Source organism: Sporobolomyces koalae, assembly GCF_050403365.1.
Source record: "Sporobolomyces koalae JCM15063 DNA, S_koalae_JCM15063T_v1_ctg4, whole genome shotgun sequence".
Classification (NCBI taxonomy): domain Eukaryota; kingdom Fungi; phylum Basidiomycota; class Microbotryomycetes; order Sporidiobolales; family Sporidiobolaceae; genus Sporobolomyces; species Sporobolomyces koalae.
In genome coordinates this window covers 40548-55217 of record NW_027481767.1, presented here as the reverse complement: position 1 = coordinate 55217, position 14670 = coordinate 40548, and the positions used below count along the sequence as shown (strand labels likewise).

The 14670-nt window shown below is 56.4% G+C and overlaps 6 protein-coding genes across 6 annotated transcripts; 4 read left to right on the top strand and 2 right to left on the bottom strand.

Annotated features, from left to right (window-relative positions):
- Nucleotides 1-1685: 1685 nt before the first annotated feature.
- On the top strand, nucleotides 1686-2819 carry JCM15063_000209 (40S ribosomal protein S8; the record flags this gene model as incomplete). The annotated part of the gene is made up of 4 exons (XM_076676327.1): nucleotides 1686-1727; nucleotides 1959-2018; nucleotides 2087-2362; nucleotides 2562-2819. 4 exons carry the CDS (start codon nucleotides 1686-1688, stop codon nucleotides 2817-2819), a joined length of 636 nt encoding a protein of 211 aa, XP_076536308.1.
- A 365-nt stretch (nucleotides 2820-3184) lies between these two features.
- Nucleotides 3185-4387, bottom strand: KTI12 (Kti12p; the record flags this gene model as incomplete). The annotated part of the gene is made up of 5 exons (XM_076676326.1): nucleotides 3185-3493; nucleotides 3568-3766; nucleotides 3842-3921; nucleotides 3985-4145; nucleotides 4210-4387. 5 exons carry the CDS (start codon nucleotides 4385-4387, stop codon nucleotides 3185-3187), a joined length of 927 nt encoding a protein of 308 aa, XP_076536307.1.
- A 112-nt stretch (nucleotides 4388-4499) lies between these two features.
- Nucleotides 4500-5699, top strand: JCM15063_000207 (uncharacterized protein; the record flags this gene model as incomplete). Its single annotated transcript, XM_076676325.1, has 4 exons — nucleotides 4500-4563; nucleotides 4650-5045; nucleotides 5195-5466; nucleotides 5538-5699. The coding sequence occupies 4 exons, from the start codon at nucleotides 4500-4502 to the stop codon at nucleotides 5697-5699; spliced, it is 894 nt and encodes a 297-aa protein (XP_076536306.1).
- Nucleotides 5700-6009: 310 nt separating this feature from the next.
- DAL2 (allantoicase) lies at nucleotides 6010-8413 on the top strand (the record flags this gene model as incomplete). Its single annotated transcript, XM_076676324.1, has 10 exons — nucleotides 6010-6079; nucleotides 6154-6239; nucleotides 6317-6405; nucleotides 6476-6550; nucleotides 6615-6684; nucleotides 6749-7125; nucleotides 7216-7315; nucleotides 7382-7517; nucleotides 7575-8123; nucleotides 8196-8413. 10 exons carry the CDS (start codon nucleotides 6010-6012, stop codon nucleotides 8411-8413), a joined length of 1770 nt encoding a protein of 589 aa, XP_076536305.1.
- Nucleotides 8414-8613: 200 nt separating this feature from the next.
- On the top strand, nucleotides 8614-11256 carry WRS1 (tryptophan--tRNA ligase WRS1; the record flags this gene model as incomplete). The annotated part of the gene is made up of 10 exons (XM_076676323.1): nucleotides 8614-8815; nucleotides 8968-9112; nucleotides 9177-9363; nucleotides 9650-9786; nucleotides 9874-10040; nucleotides 10102-10240; nucleotides 10306-10389; nucleotides 10460-10898; nucleotides 10962-11048; nucleotides 11116-11256. 10 exons carry the CDS (start codon nucleotides 8614-8616, stop codon nucleotides 11254-11256), a joined length of 1728 nt encoding a protein of 575 aa, XP_076536304.1.
- An 82-nt stretch (nucleotides 11257-11338) lies between these two features.
- Nucleotides 11339-14598, bottom strand: JCM15063_000204 (uncharacterized protein; the record flags this gene model as incomplete). Its single annotated transcript, XM_076676322.1, has 8 exons — nucleotides 11339-11481; nucleotides 11547-12177; nucleotides 12241-12285; nucleotides 12359-12557; nucleotides 12627-13005; nucleotides 13072-14138; nucleotides 14204-14413; nucleotides 14492-14598. The coding sequence occupies 8 exons, from the start codon at nucleotides 14596-14598 to the stop codon at nucleotides 11339-11341; spliced, it is 2781 nt and encodes a 926-aa protein (XP_076536303.1).
- Between the last annotated feature and the right edge of the window lie 72 nt (nucleotides 14599-14670).

Sequence of the window (14670 nt, the reverse complement as noted above, 5' to 3'; positions counted from 1 at the left end):
GACGCAGTGTCGCTCGTCAGTCATAATGACCGCTCGAGCCGCAGCTGCGCTCAATTAGAGCAGCCAGGCATATTGCGCCCGCGGAGAATAGCTGGCGGTCTCAGCGGCCGATCAGAATGATCAGGATCGAGCTGTTCGCAGACTCAGCTCAGGTTTCACACCTCACGTTGGAGGACCATCGATGATATTCCATCTCGGCAGTCATTTTACACGCGAGAGATGCGCGGCCGGCTCAGCATGGATCCGACACTTGCGCACATTGCACAGACTTTTGATTCCACAGTACATCAGGTTACGACAGTCTGAATGGTCTCCCATATAAAGAATAGAGCGATGTGCCAGTCCAGTGTAAGCTGTTGCCATCGCGTATAGATCCGGAAATAGCTGGGCGACGAGGGAAGCGGAAGTTCAACACCGAGCTAAATCCTGGTAATTTGAATGCAAATAGCGACAAGTCTCCCTGCACAGCTCTCCTGAAACCTCACTGTGATGCTGAGTAGAGAGACCAGCAATGGTGTACGCATGTCGGGGCTGTCGAACATGCAAAGCGATTCCGGAACCGCCCGGCATACAGTCGCGAGGAGCACCTGAGCCTACGATGCCCTAACCTCGAAGTGCCTGCCGCACGCGTTCTTGGTTCGTCGGCCTATGTTACTACACGGCGGAAGCGGGAGCCAAAAGTCCCATCTTATGCCTTGATTCCAAGCGATGCGCGGTGACCATAGAAAGCGGGAGCTGGGAGAGCCTTGGTCATTGCATCGACAACCATTCGAGGGAGGGGGGGTGTTGCAGCAGATTGAGTTCTTTCCCTCTTGACCTTTCCTCATTCTCATAGTCTTCCCCTTTTGTTCCTTCCTTTCTTAACCGCTAGACTATGCAGCCTGTGGGTTGAGAAAGGAAGGAACAAAAGGGGACGACTTTGAGGATGAGGAAAGGTCAAGAGGGAGAGAACTCAATCTGCTGCCACAAACCCCCCCTCGCTCGAAGCCGACCATATTGAAGCCAGAGCCAGTCTTGTCCCGAGCATCCTGAGGTCACGGTGGTAGCACAGTAGAAGCGTACCGGCATGCCTCAACACGCTCGCGAGGACGCGCAGATCCGAGGTACACGATGTCCATCCCCACCATGTTGCCCGGGGGCTTGACTCGGCGCTCTCCTGGTTCTAGGCTCGACCTGCTCCCTTTCTGCCAAAGCGAAACTACCAACCCTTTGAGCCTACTCCGCGCGTTGCAGACGCGACGAGAGACGAGCCGCGCGGAACATGGTCGATCCGGTGGTGTCGCAGCAATCGATGACAGAGGCCAAAGACAATGTGTCGGGTTGACAGGTGGTGCACACAGTCGCGAGCTTGATCACGGCGATACCGGGTCACGAGAGGAAAGCGTAGACGGCTTGCGGAAAGGCACAAGTTGGGGGGCGGGCAGCGACAGGAGCGCCGTTGGACGGCTTCGGCACGTGTGTAGGCGCCGCGAGATGTGTGTAGCAGCTCGCTCTCGGTGACAGGGTCGCTTGCCGGGGGTTCGACGGTGCAGGGCGGTGAGTGGTGGGAGCGGGAGAGCCCAGTGGTGAGCTCAAATCCGAGGGACGAGATCTCCCAGCGAAATTCTCCCACGCTTTTTCCTTTTCCTCCGTACCTTCTCTTCCCTCGCAGGTCAAGACTAGTGCCGCCCCTTTGATAGCAAGCCATGGGTATTTCTAGGGACTCGCGCCACAAGCGCTCCGCTACCGTGAGTCCTCGTCTGCTCGACTGCTTGATCTCGACCCGAACCCGCCCAGCCGTTCTCGCCTCGCCCCTCGCTCTGATCCCGCCGCCTCGCCGCCCTGCTCGTTCTGCAGGTCCTCTGCAGTGACTCGCAGGGCGCAGGCAGGATCGCGCGCACGCCGTCACGCGCTGCCGCCCTTTTTTCGACTTCGTCTGCTTCGACTGCGTTACTGACCATTCCGCTTGTTTTCCACAGGGTGCTCAACGCGCTCACTACCGCAAGAAGCGCCAGTTCGAGGCTGGTCGCCAAGCGGCTGTACGCGACCCTCGCTGATCGCACACGAGGCCCGCAGAGCAGAGTTGACCCGCATCGTCGAACCGCAGATGACCAAACTCGGTGCCAAGCGCATCCACACCGTTCGCACCCGTGGAGGCAACCAGAAGCACCGTGCTCTTCGTCTCGAGTCGGGCAACTACGCCTGGGGATCGGAGCACACCACCCGCAAGACCCGCATCATCGGTGTCGTCTACAACGCTTCCAACAACGAGCTTGTCAGGACCAACACCCTTGTCAAGGCTTGCATCGTCCAGATTGACGCTGCTCCTTTCCGTCAATGGTACGAGGCCCACTACGGTCAACCCGTCGTCAAGAAGGGTCGCGTGCGTTCCCGTCCTGTCCTGCGGCCCATCCGTCCCGTACCTCGCTGACTCTCTCCGCGCCATTGTATCTTGCTCTCTCTCTCTCGCTGGTCCTCTCGTGATTCGACCCGACTCGTCTCGACCACCGCCGACTCGACTCGCATCTGTCTCTTGTCCCTTGTTCCGATACCGCCTCGTCCCGCTGCGTATCGACCCTCAGACCAAGGAAGCCCTCGCCGCTCTCGCCGACGACGCTGACAAGAAGTCCGCCCACGTCAAGCGCACCATCGCTGAGCGCCAAAAGGAGGCCAAGATCGACCCTCTCCTCGAGTCCCAGTTCTCGGCCGGTCGTCTCTACGCCGCCATCTCGTCCCGACCTGGACAGTCTGGTCGCGCCGACGGCTACATCCTTGAGGGCAAGGAGCTCGAGTTCTACGTCAGGAAGCTCCGCGCTGGAAAGGCCAAGCACGCCCAGTAGAGGAAGTTTTTTTGACTACTGTGTGTAATGTTGGGTTCCAAAAGTCTCTCCCATTGGAGCTGGATCGATGCGCATTCTTGGCCGACTTGGGGACAAGACGGACTTCTGTGCGGTTCAGGTCTAGAGAGTTCAAAATCACAGGAGATGTACCTTTTGGGCATGCTTCATGAAACGCAACGTACAGTGGGTTCAAAGACTCCAGTATAGGGCATGGTTCGCAAATTCGAAACAGTCTATGATAGATTTCCCGCGTGTGTTTGGACTCTGAGTAGATGAAGAGGGGCATTTCACTGCTGATGATCTCTCTCGCTAAATTGTACTCTCCCTAGGCGGTGCGACTGCACACCGGGACATGCTCTACAAGATCATCTCAATTGCGATTCCAGATACTTGGCAAACACCTCGGCCACCCGCTCTCGACTCAGTTCGAGTCCGCCACCCGCGCCTTTGTTGACAGTGACAAACTGTCGTTTGAGACGTTGTAGCTGCGGCATGCTGACCTTTTTGTTGACATCGATCGTTATCCGCAGCTCGGGAGAGCCATGAACAGACGGGACGAGTAGTTTACTCGGGCCGGAGAGAGGGGACAGCGCTTGAGCAGCGAGCAGAGCGGCCACTACACTCGACGTCGTTGATTCGAGGACTGTCAGGTACGACGTAGACGAGGTATGTACCTGTTTCATGTACCGAAGACGGGTTAGCTTGTTCGGTGTCAATGCTGGAATCTGAGTTCGGGCAGAGCGCGCACCACCTGAGTTGCAAGGTTTGGCGGTTTCAGCTCGCTGCTGGTCAACGCTTGCCAGATGGCCTCTGCCTGCTGGCTGACAAAAGAGTTTTTCGGATCCCGCTCATCTAGAGGCGGGTCATCGCTAGCGACCGTTATCAGCGGCGAATCCCACCGCGCCGAGCTCGAGGGTTCCTCGAAGCGTGACATCAAATTGTCCAATCTACCGATGTAAAGAGTATGCGTTAGATGAGCAATGTCGCTGCGATGGAGACAGGCGCAACGGAAACCAACGCACGTTGGCCCTGCATAGCGCGCTTCTTCTGGTCGCGCCGCGTTGCGATCACGGCATTGTGCAGGCGGCGTTGCGACAAACACCTGCGAGTTGCCGCCGGATGAGCATTGCACGAGATTGGCAGTGCAGGAGAGAAGGATGCGCACCGTGCAATTCCGAACCTGGATTTCGCGGGCCTGGCAGTACATCTGGTACCGACTTCCTTTGATGTAGTTCATGGCGTCGACGATGACGATACAGTCAGGTCCAAGGTGTCGCTGCACCGCAGAGAAGAGCGACGCTCGGGCGGGCTTCTCGGCTCTGCCATCTGTCTTGCAAGAGGCAATCAACCGCGATCCTGAATTCGAGCGTCACAGACAGTAGCGACTAACCGTCATAGACCGCCTTGGACAGCGAGAGAGACTCGTCGTTGATGACCATGACCTTGGTCTTGGAGAGGTGAGCAGGACAGTCCGGTTGCAGCAATCGGCATGCGAGGTAGCTCTCAAGTTGGCGAGCCCGCGTGGTCTTGCCAGCAGCCGGATAGCCCGAGAACGTCACAAGCGCCATATAGGAGAATTTGGAGAGGGAGATGAAGGTCAGGCGCGAGTTGAACGTTGATCGGCAATAAGTTGGAATCCTCAAGCTCCCGTACGCCATCGCACCGACAATTCCGACACCAATGTACGGCCTGCGGACACTCAAGGCGGCACGGATAGGATCTGCTTCGGCCAAGCCGGTAGTCTGTACGTCTGTTCTCGCCTGACCGCGGTCTGCTCGCAACTTATTTTCATCTCTGCATCTCCTGCCGCCGCGGGTTTCGCCTGTGCAGCGCTCGCACGAGCAAGTCGAGCAACCGTCAGCGCTTCTACGCGCTCGTACACGACCCCATCGGCGAGGCGCGAGAACGATTCCAGACAATCTTCATCACCTTCGACTACATCGCAGTCCGGCTCCCGTTTCGCCTCGTACCGGTCTCAAGAGTCCTCGCAGCACCTTTACGCATCGTCGCCCGAGACTCAAAAGGCATACCTCGAAAACCTCCTCTCTGCTGTCTCTCCGCTTCCAAATGCCCAGTTGATCGACACGCTTCTCGCTGAACGCTGCTTGACGCACAAGAGCGGCGTGGAGAAATCGTATTCCAGACAGAGAGGCGGAAGCGCGAACGAGGCGCTAGCCGCACCCGAAGGCGGCAAGAATGGGCACAACGAGAAGATGAGTTTCGTCGGTGAGTCTCGCTCTTCTTTTCGCCGGCAGTCAACTTGTGCGCGACGGGCAGGGTCGCAAGCTTCCAACCCTTTGCTCGGAGCAACGACTCGGATCGTGTCGACCCGCTCGAGAGGCACGACACTGACTCGGTATTTGCGGTTCCTGCAGGACGTCGGATCCTCCGACTGTACCTCACGCTGCACCTCAACACGAAGCTTTCTGAATCACGACCGGCTTTGCTCGCGCATGCGGTCTCGCCCCGAGCAATCGATGCCTTGCTCAACACGAAACAGCTAGGCGCGACTGTCGGTGCCGCCTGGAAACTCGAAGATGCAATGAGGTGGCGAGAAGTCAGAGGGCCGACAGGAGAAATGACCGGGCTGTGGAAAGTGCGAGGGATGGGCGTCGAGGCCGTTATGGGCGCTGTTTTCACTTCCCAGGTACGTAGCTTTCCCTTTGCTGCCGGACAGCGAGGAACAACCGCTGAAAACGCTCAACTCCGTGCAATCAGGGCATCGAGACGGCCTCGAAGCTGTTCCACCAGCTTGTGCTTCCGAACCTCACCTTCCCTCAAACCCTTCGCACCGCGCTTGACGAATCTTCCGCTGGCGCTTCTTCAACGACTGAGGGCCTGGTGCAGGATCAACCAAGCGGCACCGAAGCGACCCTGTAGAAGTTGTTTCGGTCCGAGTAGTTATGCAATATACCACTAGGCATTCGCAAAAATTCCCGATTGGCTAGCTTCGAAAGGTAGCTGGAAGCGGTCCTTGAGCGCGGTTGGAAGAGATGTATGGCAGTCTGCATCAGGATGGCAATGCGCAATGTCGAGCACAGATCGCGTAAGGTCGGCGGAAGTTGGCGGAGCGGAGCGGGAATAGCGGGATTAGCTGGACTACCGATGCTGCGGTCCGGCAGATTGGCCAGATGCTCTCTCTTCCTCTTCCATCGCTGCTGCAGTTGCACTCGATAAGCTCATCAACGCTATGACAACCCTATCCGACCCTGTCCGTCTACCCTTAGAGTCTTTCGACCAACATTTCGGTTCACTCATCGGTGCGTGTCCTTCTGCCTTGTCGTGTCCCGACCGGTGTATTCTTTGCAAGACTGACCTACCTTGATGTCCTCAGAGCTCTCTAGTGAAGCGCTTGGCGGATCTATCGAAGCCGTCTCGGATGAGTTCTTTGCTGCGGCCGCGTGTCTCCTGAGAGTCCCGGTGCGTCGTTCACCCCTGTTTAAACCACTGGAAATGGTATTCTCATGGTAAATATCAATCACTTCGTATCGATGTAGCCGTCTGTCAGTATGAAGGGTCAATTCGGGCCGAATGGGGCCCTGTTTGACGGATGGGAAAGCCGGCGGCACAATCCCAGCTACGACTGGTAAGCTCTCCTCTGCACCGTTTAGAACTCGAGTTCCAAGTCGACGAGTCTGACAAACATATTCTGCCAGGGTTATCGTCAAATTAGGCGCAAAGGGAAGCATTGTAGGCGTAGACATCGATACTGGCCATTTCTCCGGCAACGAGTGAGTCTCTCTATACAGAGTTCGGGCATGGCGTCGATGTCCTGATCGTGCTTGGTACCGTCAGATCGCCAGCGAGCGGAGTCTGGGGCGCACTAGTCCCCGAGGGAGAGACCATTTCGCAAGATTCACCTCTTGTAAGCATTAACTGGGAGTGTGTGCTTGAGCCGGCCCGCCTCTAAGTTTATTCCGCTTGGACAGTGGTCACCTCTCCTACCGATCACCCCTCTCGGACCGGCTCAGCGCCATCTCTTCAATCTCCCCTCGGGGCCTTCGCCGGCAGTTACGCATCTCAAGCTCACAATGCACCCCGACGGAGGCATCGGTCGTTTCCGCGCTTATGGCCATGTACTGCCGTCAGCAACTCCGGCTCCATCTACTGTCACGTCCGCGGGTCTTGTCGATCTCGGACATGTGCTCAACGGAGGCACAGTCACAGGCGAGAGTGACCAGCACTTTGGGCGTGGGGGCAACTTGATTCTCCCAGGGCGAGGCAAAGATATGGGAGATGGGTGGGAAACTAGGAGGAGCCGAGGTAGGCTCGGTACCGGCAAGGGTGATTGGGTGGTCCTCAAACTGTAAGCAAGCTTCCTCTGCTGGCATTCAACCTCACTCTGCATCTGCGGAACAAGCTGGAAACTGGGTACTGATTGTACATCTGACAACAGAGGCGAGCCCGGCTACCTTGAATGGGTCGACATCGATACTTTGCATTTCGTAGGCAACTTTCCGGAATCTGCTGCGCTCAAAGGTATCATAAGCAAAGAGGTTTGTCTTTTCTCCTGTTCTGCTACCAGATGTTGCTATTGATGCCGTGCTGGACTGCATTGTCAGGAATGTCCGTCATATGACGACGCTGGCTGGACCGAGATCCTGAGTAATACGAAACTTGGACCGCACCGCCAGCACTTCTATCAGCTCGGGGAAAGAGAGAAAGCTTGGACTCATGTCCGCTTAGACATCTTCCCAGGTCAGTTCTAGCTGATTCGGCGATCTTTGAACCCTCGTACTGACATTTCGATCTCAGACGGAGGTGTCAAGCGTTTGAGACTTTACGGAAGGCCCGCTTCTCAGCATGCTCAAGGCTACTCGGCGGCCCACTCCATCGCGTCTCCCTCTCCGGTAGCTCTTGCCGCAGCGGCGATCGCTGCACCCAACAATCAGTCAGCGGCAAGCTCAGCGACTTCGGCAGTGACCGTGCCGAAACTCCCGGCCGTTCCGCTCACCCCTTCCTCGTTCGCCGTTTACGGCTCAGTGTTACAATCCTACCCTGACGCACGGTGTGCACCCAAGTCGATCCCCATCAAGACTGTCAACTTTGGCACCGCACAGAAGTACAACTTCCTGTCGCCAACAGCGGCACCGCGACCTGTGCCAGCAGAACACGCTGCTCAAGGTGTCGAGCAACAGCTCAATATGTGTGTCTTCCGCTGCGAGCCGCAGGATGCGATCGGAGGCGAAGACGGCAAGTGGCAAGTCAGGGTGCTCGAGCGGCACGAGTTCAGCAGTCAGACTTTTGTTCCGATGGGTACAGCGAGCGGGAGCTACCTGGTTTTGGTTGCGCTTCCGGGACCAGGCGCGTTTTTTTCCCATAGCTCTCTATCATCAGAACCAGCCAGCTGAACTACGAGGGGTTTGTACTGTCCAGCCGGTCTGCCGGACCTCACCACGCTTCGCGCCTTCCTCGCGTCTTCCTCTCAGGGTATCACCTATCATGCGAATGTCTGGCACCATCCGCTGATTGCACTAGGTGGAAAGCCGATCGACTTCAGTTGCTTCGTGTGGGAAACGGGTGTCGCCAAGCTCGATTGCGAAATTTGGGGAGGGCCTGAGGATGCTCCAGTTGCTGTTGTAGAGCTTGTCTAAGCTTGTCCTAACCTGCATTTGAGTCACTTTGTGAGAGATCACGACCCGCGTGGGAATTGGGAAGCGCTCCACAACGTCTGACTCCTCTCTCGATCACCGATCACCGCAGCTCGCTTCAGCCGCGCAGACTTTACCAACCTCCTCGCCCTCCCGTCGCAGCAACCACTGGCCGTACAGTGTCTACACAAGCCGCTGCAGTAATGGCTACCCTGACGCCGACTTCGGGTCTCAAGCGAGGCGAGAGCATCAAGCGTACGCCTTCAGATCTCTCGCGCGATCTCGCCAGTCAAGACTTGCCGCCTCCTAGCGCCATCACGAACACGCAGAGGAGGAAAGAGTTGGAGGAGAAGAGGAGTCAACTTGATAAGGAGTTGGCCCAACTTGACAGCGAGGAACCCGAGGGTGAGTGCTACAGCGTGTGCAGCCCGACTGTATCTCGAAAGCGAACCTCACAAGGCGCGAACGAGGTCTCAGAGATCGTCGCTGTCACGCTCGATTCGTCATGCTCGCGACACCGATTCACTGATACATACATCGTGATCCACCTTCACTAGCCCTCACAATGACTCACCGCCGCCGCCAATCGGAGAAGGCACAAGAAGCCATGGCCGCTGCCCTTGCCGGCCTGGAGCTGGGTGATCCCGAGCGACTCGTCCGCGCCAACGCGAAGGCCGATGGCGCAGCTACTCCCATTCCTCCGTGCGTGACAAAGTCTTTTCCGATATTTTGCAATCTAGCCGCTAAACGAGGCTTGACGACATAGGTCTCAAACTGAGGGAAACGTTTCCGTGCCTTCGACTCCGGCTGTCGAGATTGACGAGCCCGTAGCAGTCTCGACCGCATCTGGATCTATCGAACCTCCTTCCGCCGACGCGGCTGGCGAGACGAAAGGTGCTGAACAAGTCGTCACTCCCTGGGACGTCCAAGGTGCTGTAGTGGAGGGAGTTCAGGTTCGTCAATAATCCGGCTCGTTCTCCTATCGACTAGGGCGCAGTAAAGGTCACGCCTGCGAGGGTTCCAATTGGCACGCACTCGCTCTGATCATACCCCTATCGATGTTCTCCCGTTGTACTTCTCTTTCCAATCGAGCCTGGCCTTTCTCTGGTGCCGCTCCAGGTCGTGACCTTTCTGTGCCTTCAGTTTTATCGTTCCCAGTTTTCGCGTTTTCGCAATACCAGAATTGACTTTTCTTCTCTATTTCGGCCCTACCTCGGCGCTCATTCCATGGACTCACAGATGGCGATCAATTACGACCACCTGATCGACCAATTCGGCACGAAGCGCATCGACGAGCCACTTTTAGAACGATTCGAGAGGCTGACAGGCAGAAAACCTCATATGCTCTTGCGGCGAGGAACTTTCTTCTCCCACCGGTAAGCGAGCGGGTGTCACCGTATCTCGGCCACCTTCTCACACAATGTTCGCGTACTCATCCGCCAGCTTTTCTTGGAATCTGTCAGGGAGCTCAACTTGATTCTTGACCGATACGAACAGAAGAAACCCTTCTACCTCTACACGGGACGAGGCCCATCCTCAGGCTCGATGCATTTGGGACACCAAATCCCGTTCATGTTCACTCAGTGGCTGCAGGATGTCTTTGACTGCGCTCTGGTCATCCAGCTCACCGGTGAGTCGAGTACCGGCAAGCATAGTCTCCTTTACCTGACCGCCAGCCGCGCTTGGACCAGACGACGAAAAATTCCTTTTCAAGCCTTCTCTCAAGCTTGAAGATTGCAACCATTTCGCGTACGAGAATGCCAAGGACATCATCGCCTGTGGCTTCAAGCCAGAGAAGACTTTCATCTTCTCCGATCTCGACTTTGTTGGGTACGCGTACTTTACCACGTAACCATTAGCGGGTTGTCGACTGACGCATTCGTCCATTGCGGCAGTGGCGCATTCTACCGCAATGTTGTCAAGATCTCCAAGCTGATCACTGCCCGTCAATCTCAACAAACGTTCGGTTTCAAACTCGAGTACGTGCATACAATCTCGTACTGCGCTTGGATTTGCGAATCCTGACATGACCTCGACCGGACTGAACAGCGATAATGTCGGCAAATGGCACTTTGTTGCGGTGCAAGCAACTCCCTCCTTCTCTTCTTCGTTCCCCCAAATCTTCGGCACCAAGACCGATATTCCTTGCCTGATCCCCTGCGCGATCGATCAAGATCCCTACTTCCGTCTCACCCGGGAATGCGCTCAACGACTCAAGTTCAAGAAGCCTGCGCTTATCCATGCCAAATTCATTCCTTCGCTTCTTGGCGCTCAGTCCAAGATGAGTGCGTCGGCTCAAGAGAGTTCGATCTACATGTCGGATACCCAGAAGATGATCAAGGACAAGATCAACAAATACGCTTTCAGTGGAGGACAGACGACTGTCGAGGAGCACCGCGCGAAAGGAGGCAACCCGGACGTCGACGTCAGCTACCAGTACTTGACCTTCTTCCTGGACGATGATCAGGAGCTCGAGACCATCGCTCAAGTACGCAGACTCTACGCTTCATACGATTGTAACCAGGCTCTGACTAGTTGTGTACGGCCTTAGGACTATCGATCAGGTAAGCTACTCACAGGAGAACTCAAGCAGAAGGCGATCGCTATGTTGCAAGAGTTCGTCGGGGCTTTCCAAGACGTAAGGCCAAAGGATACCTCTTCGATGACGCTGTACCGAACTAAACACGATTTGCGGCTCTGTACAGCGCCGATCGAAAGTCACGGAAGAAACCGTCAAGATCTTCACGGACGCCAACAAGCAGATCGACCCCAGTCTGCGTTACGGACCTGGGTGCACGGGAGAGGCTCCCGCAAAGAAAGCCAAGGGTTCGACCGAGTCCAAGTAGAGCGTTGTGTTGCCCGTTGTGAAAGCATTACATGTATAGCTTCGTGGATCGCAAGGGAATAGTGCTCTCGCTTGGCCCAAAGTTAAAGATTCATCCAGTTCGATCCCGACATGACCCCGAGATCTCCGATATTTGTCCAGTCCGCAGAATTCAAGTCGGGAACTGCATTGGTCAGCCCAAAGTCGTCGTTAAACGCATTCGCGTTGAGGTTTGGTTGAGTCGCATCTGCAACAGCGACAATAGGTTCGTGTTTGTTGGAGACATTTGCGAAAAATCTGGGGACAACTTACAGAATTCACCGATAAAGTTCGATGATGCCAAAAGAGACGCCATTGCCTGTGCAGGATCTTCATCGCCTCCTTCTCGCGACACACCAGCGTTAAGCGTTGTATCGATCGAGGTAGAGGGAATGACGAGGTGATCCAGACGAGCCTCGCCCGCGCCGTTCGAAGCTGCATTCGAGTCGGATTTTGAGTTCCATGTCCACGAGTTGTAGTGAGGTTGATTCGTCTGCTCAAACGCAGGAGCGCCAGTCGACGTCGCGAGTGACGATGTAGTGTCGCCAATACCAGGGTAGAGAGAATCCGAGTCTGGTCGCGGCGCGAAGCTCTGGACCACTGGTAATGCTGGATCTTTCCGAGTGAAGGCAGAGGGCACCGGGATCGCCTGAGGTGTTGAAGCAGTTTGCTGCAAAGTAGGCGAGAACGGTTGACCGGATCCAACTTTGAGGATGGTCTGGAGCAGCACAGCATGCTTCTGCGAAGGGTGATCGATCGAAGGTGAAATGGCATAGAGGAATTTGCTGCCGAGTTCGAGGAGGAGAGGCAGTTTGTCTCCCGAAGTCAGCGGTTGTGGCACGCCGAGATTGGCCCCAGACTCGTACTCCGCTTGACGCGTGACGATGTTGCAGGAGATCAAGCCCTTCACGCGATGCAGGAAGCCTCGTCAGATATGGGCCGGCGAACTCAATGTCGATGAACTCACGGCTGAAGACATGCGGACTAGGAAAAGGAGGGAGTATGCGAAGGCCTGCGAGAGGAAGACGACACAAAGTCTTAGTCGCGTGGATCAGAGCGGAAAACGGTAAGAATTGGGATCTTACAATACAGGTAATTGTGTCGAGGGCAGTCTTGTAATCTTCCGCAACAGACAGACTCAGCCTGAGGGACTCCCTTTGACTACCGTTGACACGCGGCCAATCTTCGCCTCGGAGCGGTTTGAACATGTCGCGAGCGTCGAGCGAGACGGCATAGATCGCGCTCTGAGCGGCATCTGCTGCGACTTGAAGCTGTATCCAGTCTCTGTACCGAATAAAGGCTCAAGATAAGCGCTGCACGTCAAAACGCTCGGAAAGGAAAGCCTCAGCGCACTCTTGTGTCAGATTCGGTCTTCCCTCTTTGCCTTCCTCTAGCTCTTTCTGTCTTTCGATTGCCCAACGAGAGAACGTTCCTCCGTTGACCGATAGCGAAACGAAGCAAGCCAAGCATCTCTCGACGGTGTAAGCGAGTGGATCACCCTTCTGCTGAGCTTCATCCAGCAGAGGTTTCCAATGAGCTCGCCACTGCTCCAGCTCTTTGTTGATCGTCGGGAGCCGCTCCAAGCGATAGCGGACAGGCCGCGTTGCAGCCGCTGCGGAAGGCGGCACCGCGATGATGCTGTAAAGCTCGAGGATTGCGATCCTTCTGACATCGGTTGGATGACCCTGCAGACCGGCAAACTTGCGTCCGACTCGGAGCGCGGATGACGGATCTTTGGGCAAGCGATGTCAGAGTCAGATGGCAGCCTGCTATGCGAGCATATGCGACAAGAACTCACCTGCCCAGCCGGCGCGCCCGCTCTGCAACGACCCTAGATTGTCTACGGCTATGAGGAGGACCCACAACCTATAGTCTGCCAAGACCTGCTCGTAAGGAGGAATGCCGGCTTTGGCGGCTCCTTCAGGATTGTCGAAGTGCATGGACAGCATCGCAGGCGATTGCTGAAGATTGAGGAACGATGCCGTGCGCTGTAGGAGGCAGTGAATCATGAGACTCGAGAGGGCGTTGATTTTCGAGACATGTGCTATTCTAGAGTTTGTTTTGAGGCCGCGTTGCTGGAAGAGCGTCGTTTGTACAGGTTTGTAGTAAAGAAGGAGGAGCAGTCCCCGCACGAGGTCGCTGTTGAAAAGGGAGGGATCGGGAGCAAAAATGGTCCCGGCGACCAACTCGTGAATGATAGTCGTGAGACCGGTGTACACATCGACAGCGCGGGGGGACGTGGATGTGTTGTAGTAGTCGGTGACGAGGAGGATAGCGTGGAAGAGGAAAGGGCTCTTCGCCCTGACTCTGAGTGGACTTCGATCCTCAGCGTCTGGAAGCCAGGGCTGGATCCGCTGACGGTAAAAGGCGAATGCGAGCTCAATGTCTTCGACCGACATCAATCCGCGTGAGAACACATCGGGGCGATTCGATCTTGGAGTTCTCTTCGCTTGGTACACGAGCTGTTCCTCTTCAGTCATGCGGTCTGTCCTCGCAGGGTCCTCGATGCCGCCGCTTTCCGTGCCTGGTGCCGAGCCACGCTCCTCACTGTCTCGTTCCTCGTCCATTGCGTTGTCACCCCGGTTGAGCCTTTCAACCTCGTCCAGGGTCGCGACGAGTACTTGCAATGGGTTCGAGTCGTGGGGCATGTCCATCTGTTCGAGAGCATGCGCAGCGGCATCAGAGTGTGTCGAAGCCGGCGCGAGCGGGCGCTGGTTTTCGCTTCTAGGGCTGGCGGCTGGGAGAAGGAGCGACGGTGCAGTAGACGGCAGGCTAGGGAGGGGAGGTGTAGCACGCAGGCCGTGTCTCCTGTCGTTTTCCAGGCCCGTCTCAATAGCGACGAGTCGCTCTCGAATCTCGCGCAGGCTGGTCGAAGGGTCTTCCAAATGATCAGCGTCCACCGTGCAAATTCTGCGAGCGTCTGAACTCACAGAGTCGCCGTGTCGGTAGCTGGACTTTCATGCACCAGCGGTCCTGGGTCACTCGAGGCAGCTCTCCTTGTGACTGCGCCCGTCTCGCCGTTGCTTGTTCCGCTGGGATTGGGGTCGGAATGCAGCCCAGTAGCGACTCGGACTGCACTTTTGGGCACCTTGCCGTCTGGGTACTCGCAGAGAACGCCATACAGCTCGCATCTTCGACAGCTGCAGGAGGACGAGGACGAGGGACTTGCGTTCTGCGAGCAGTTCGACCCGCTTTCGTAGGAGGCGGTAGGAACTCACGGATGTCGGGTCGCGCCGTCACACTTCTGCTTGTTCGAGCTGCACGCCATGCAAGCGATTCGCCGACGGCCGACCTTGGCCTTTTCCTTGCCCGATGCGGGTTCCATGGCTGTGCACGTCCGCGGCTGTTTCCCGTGAGACCGGCCTTGTCTATTCGAGGACCTTGAGCAGGGCGCTGG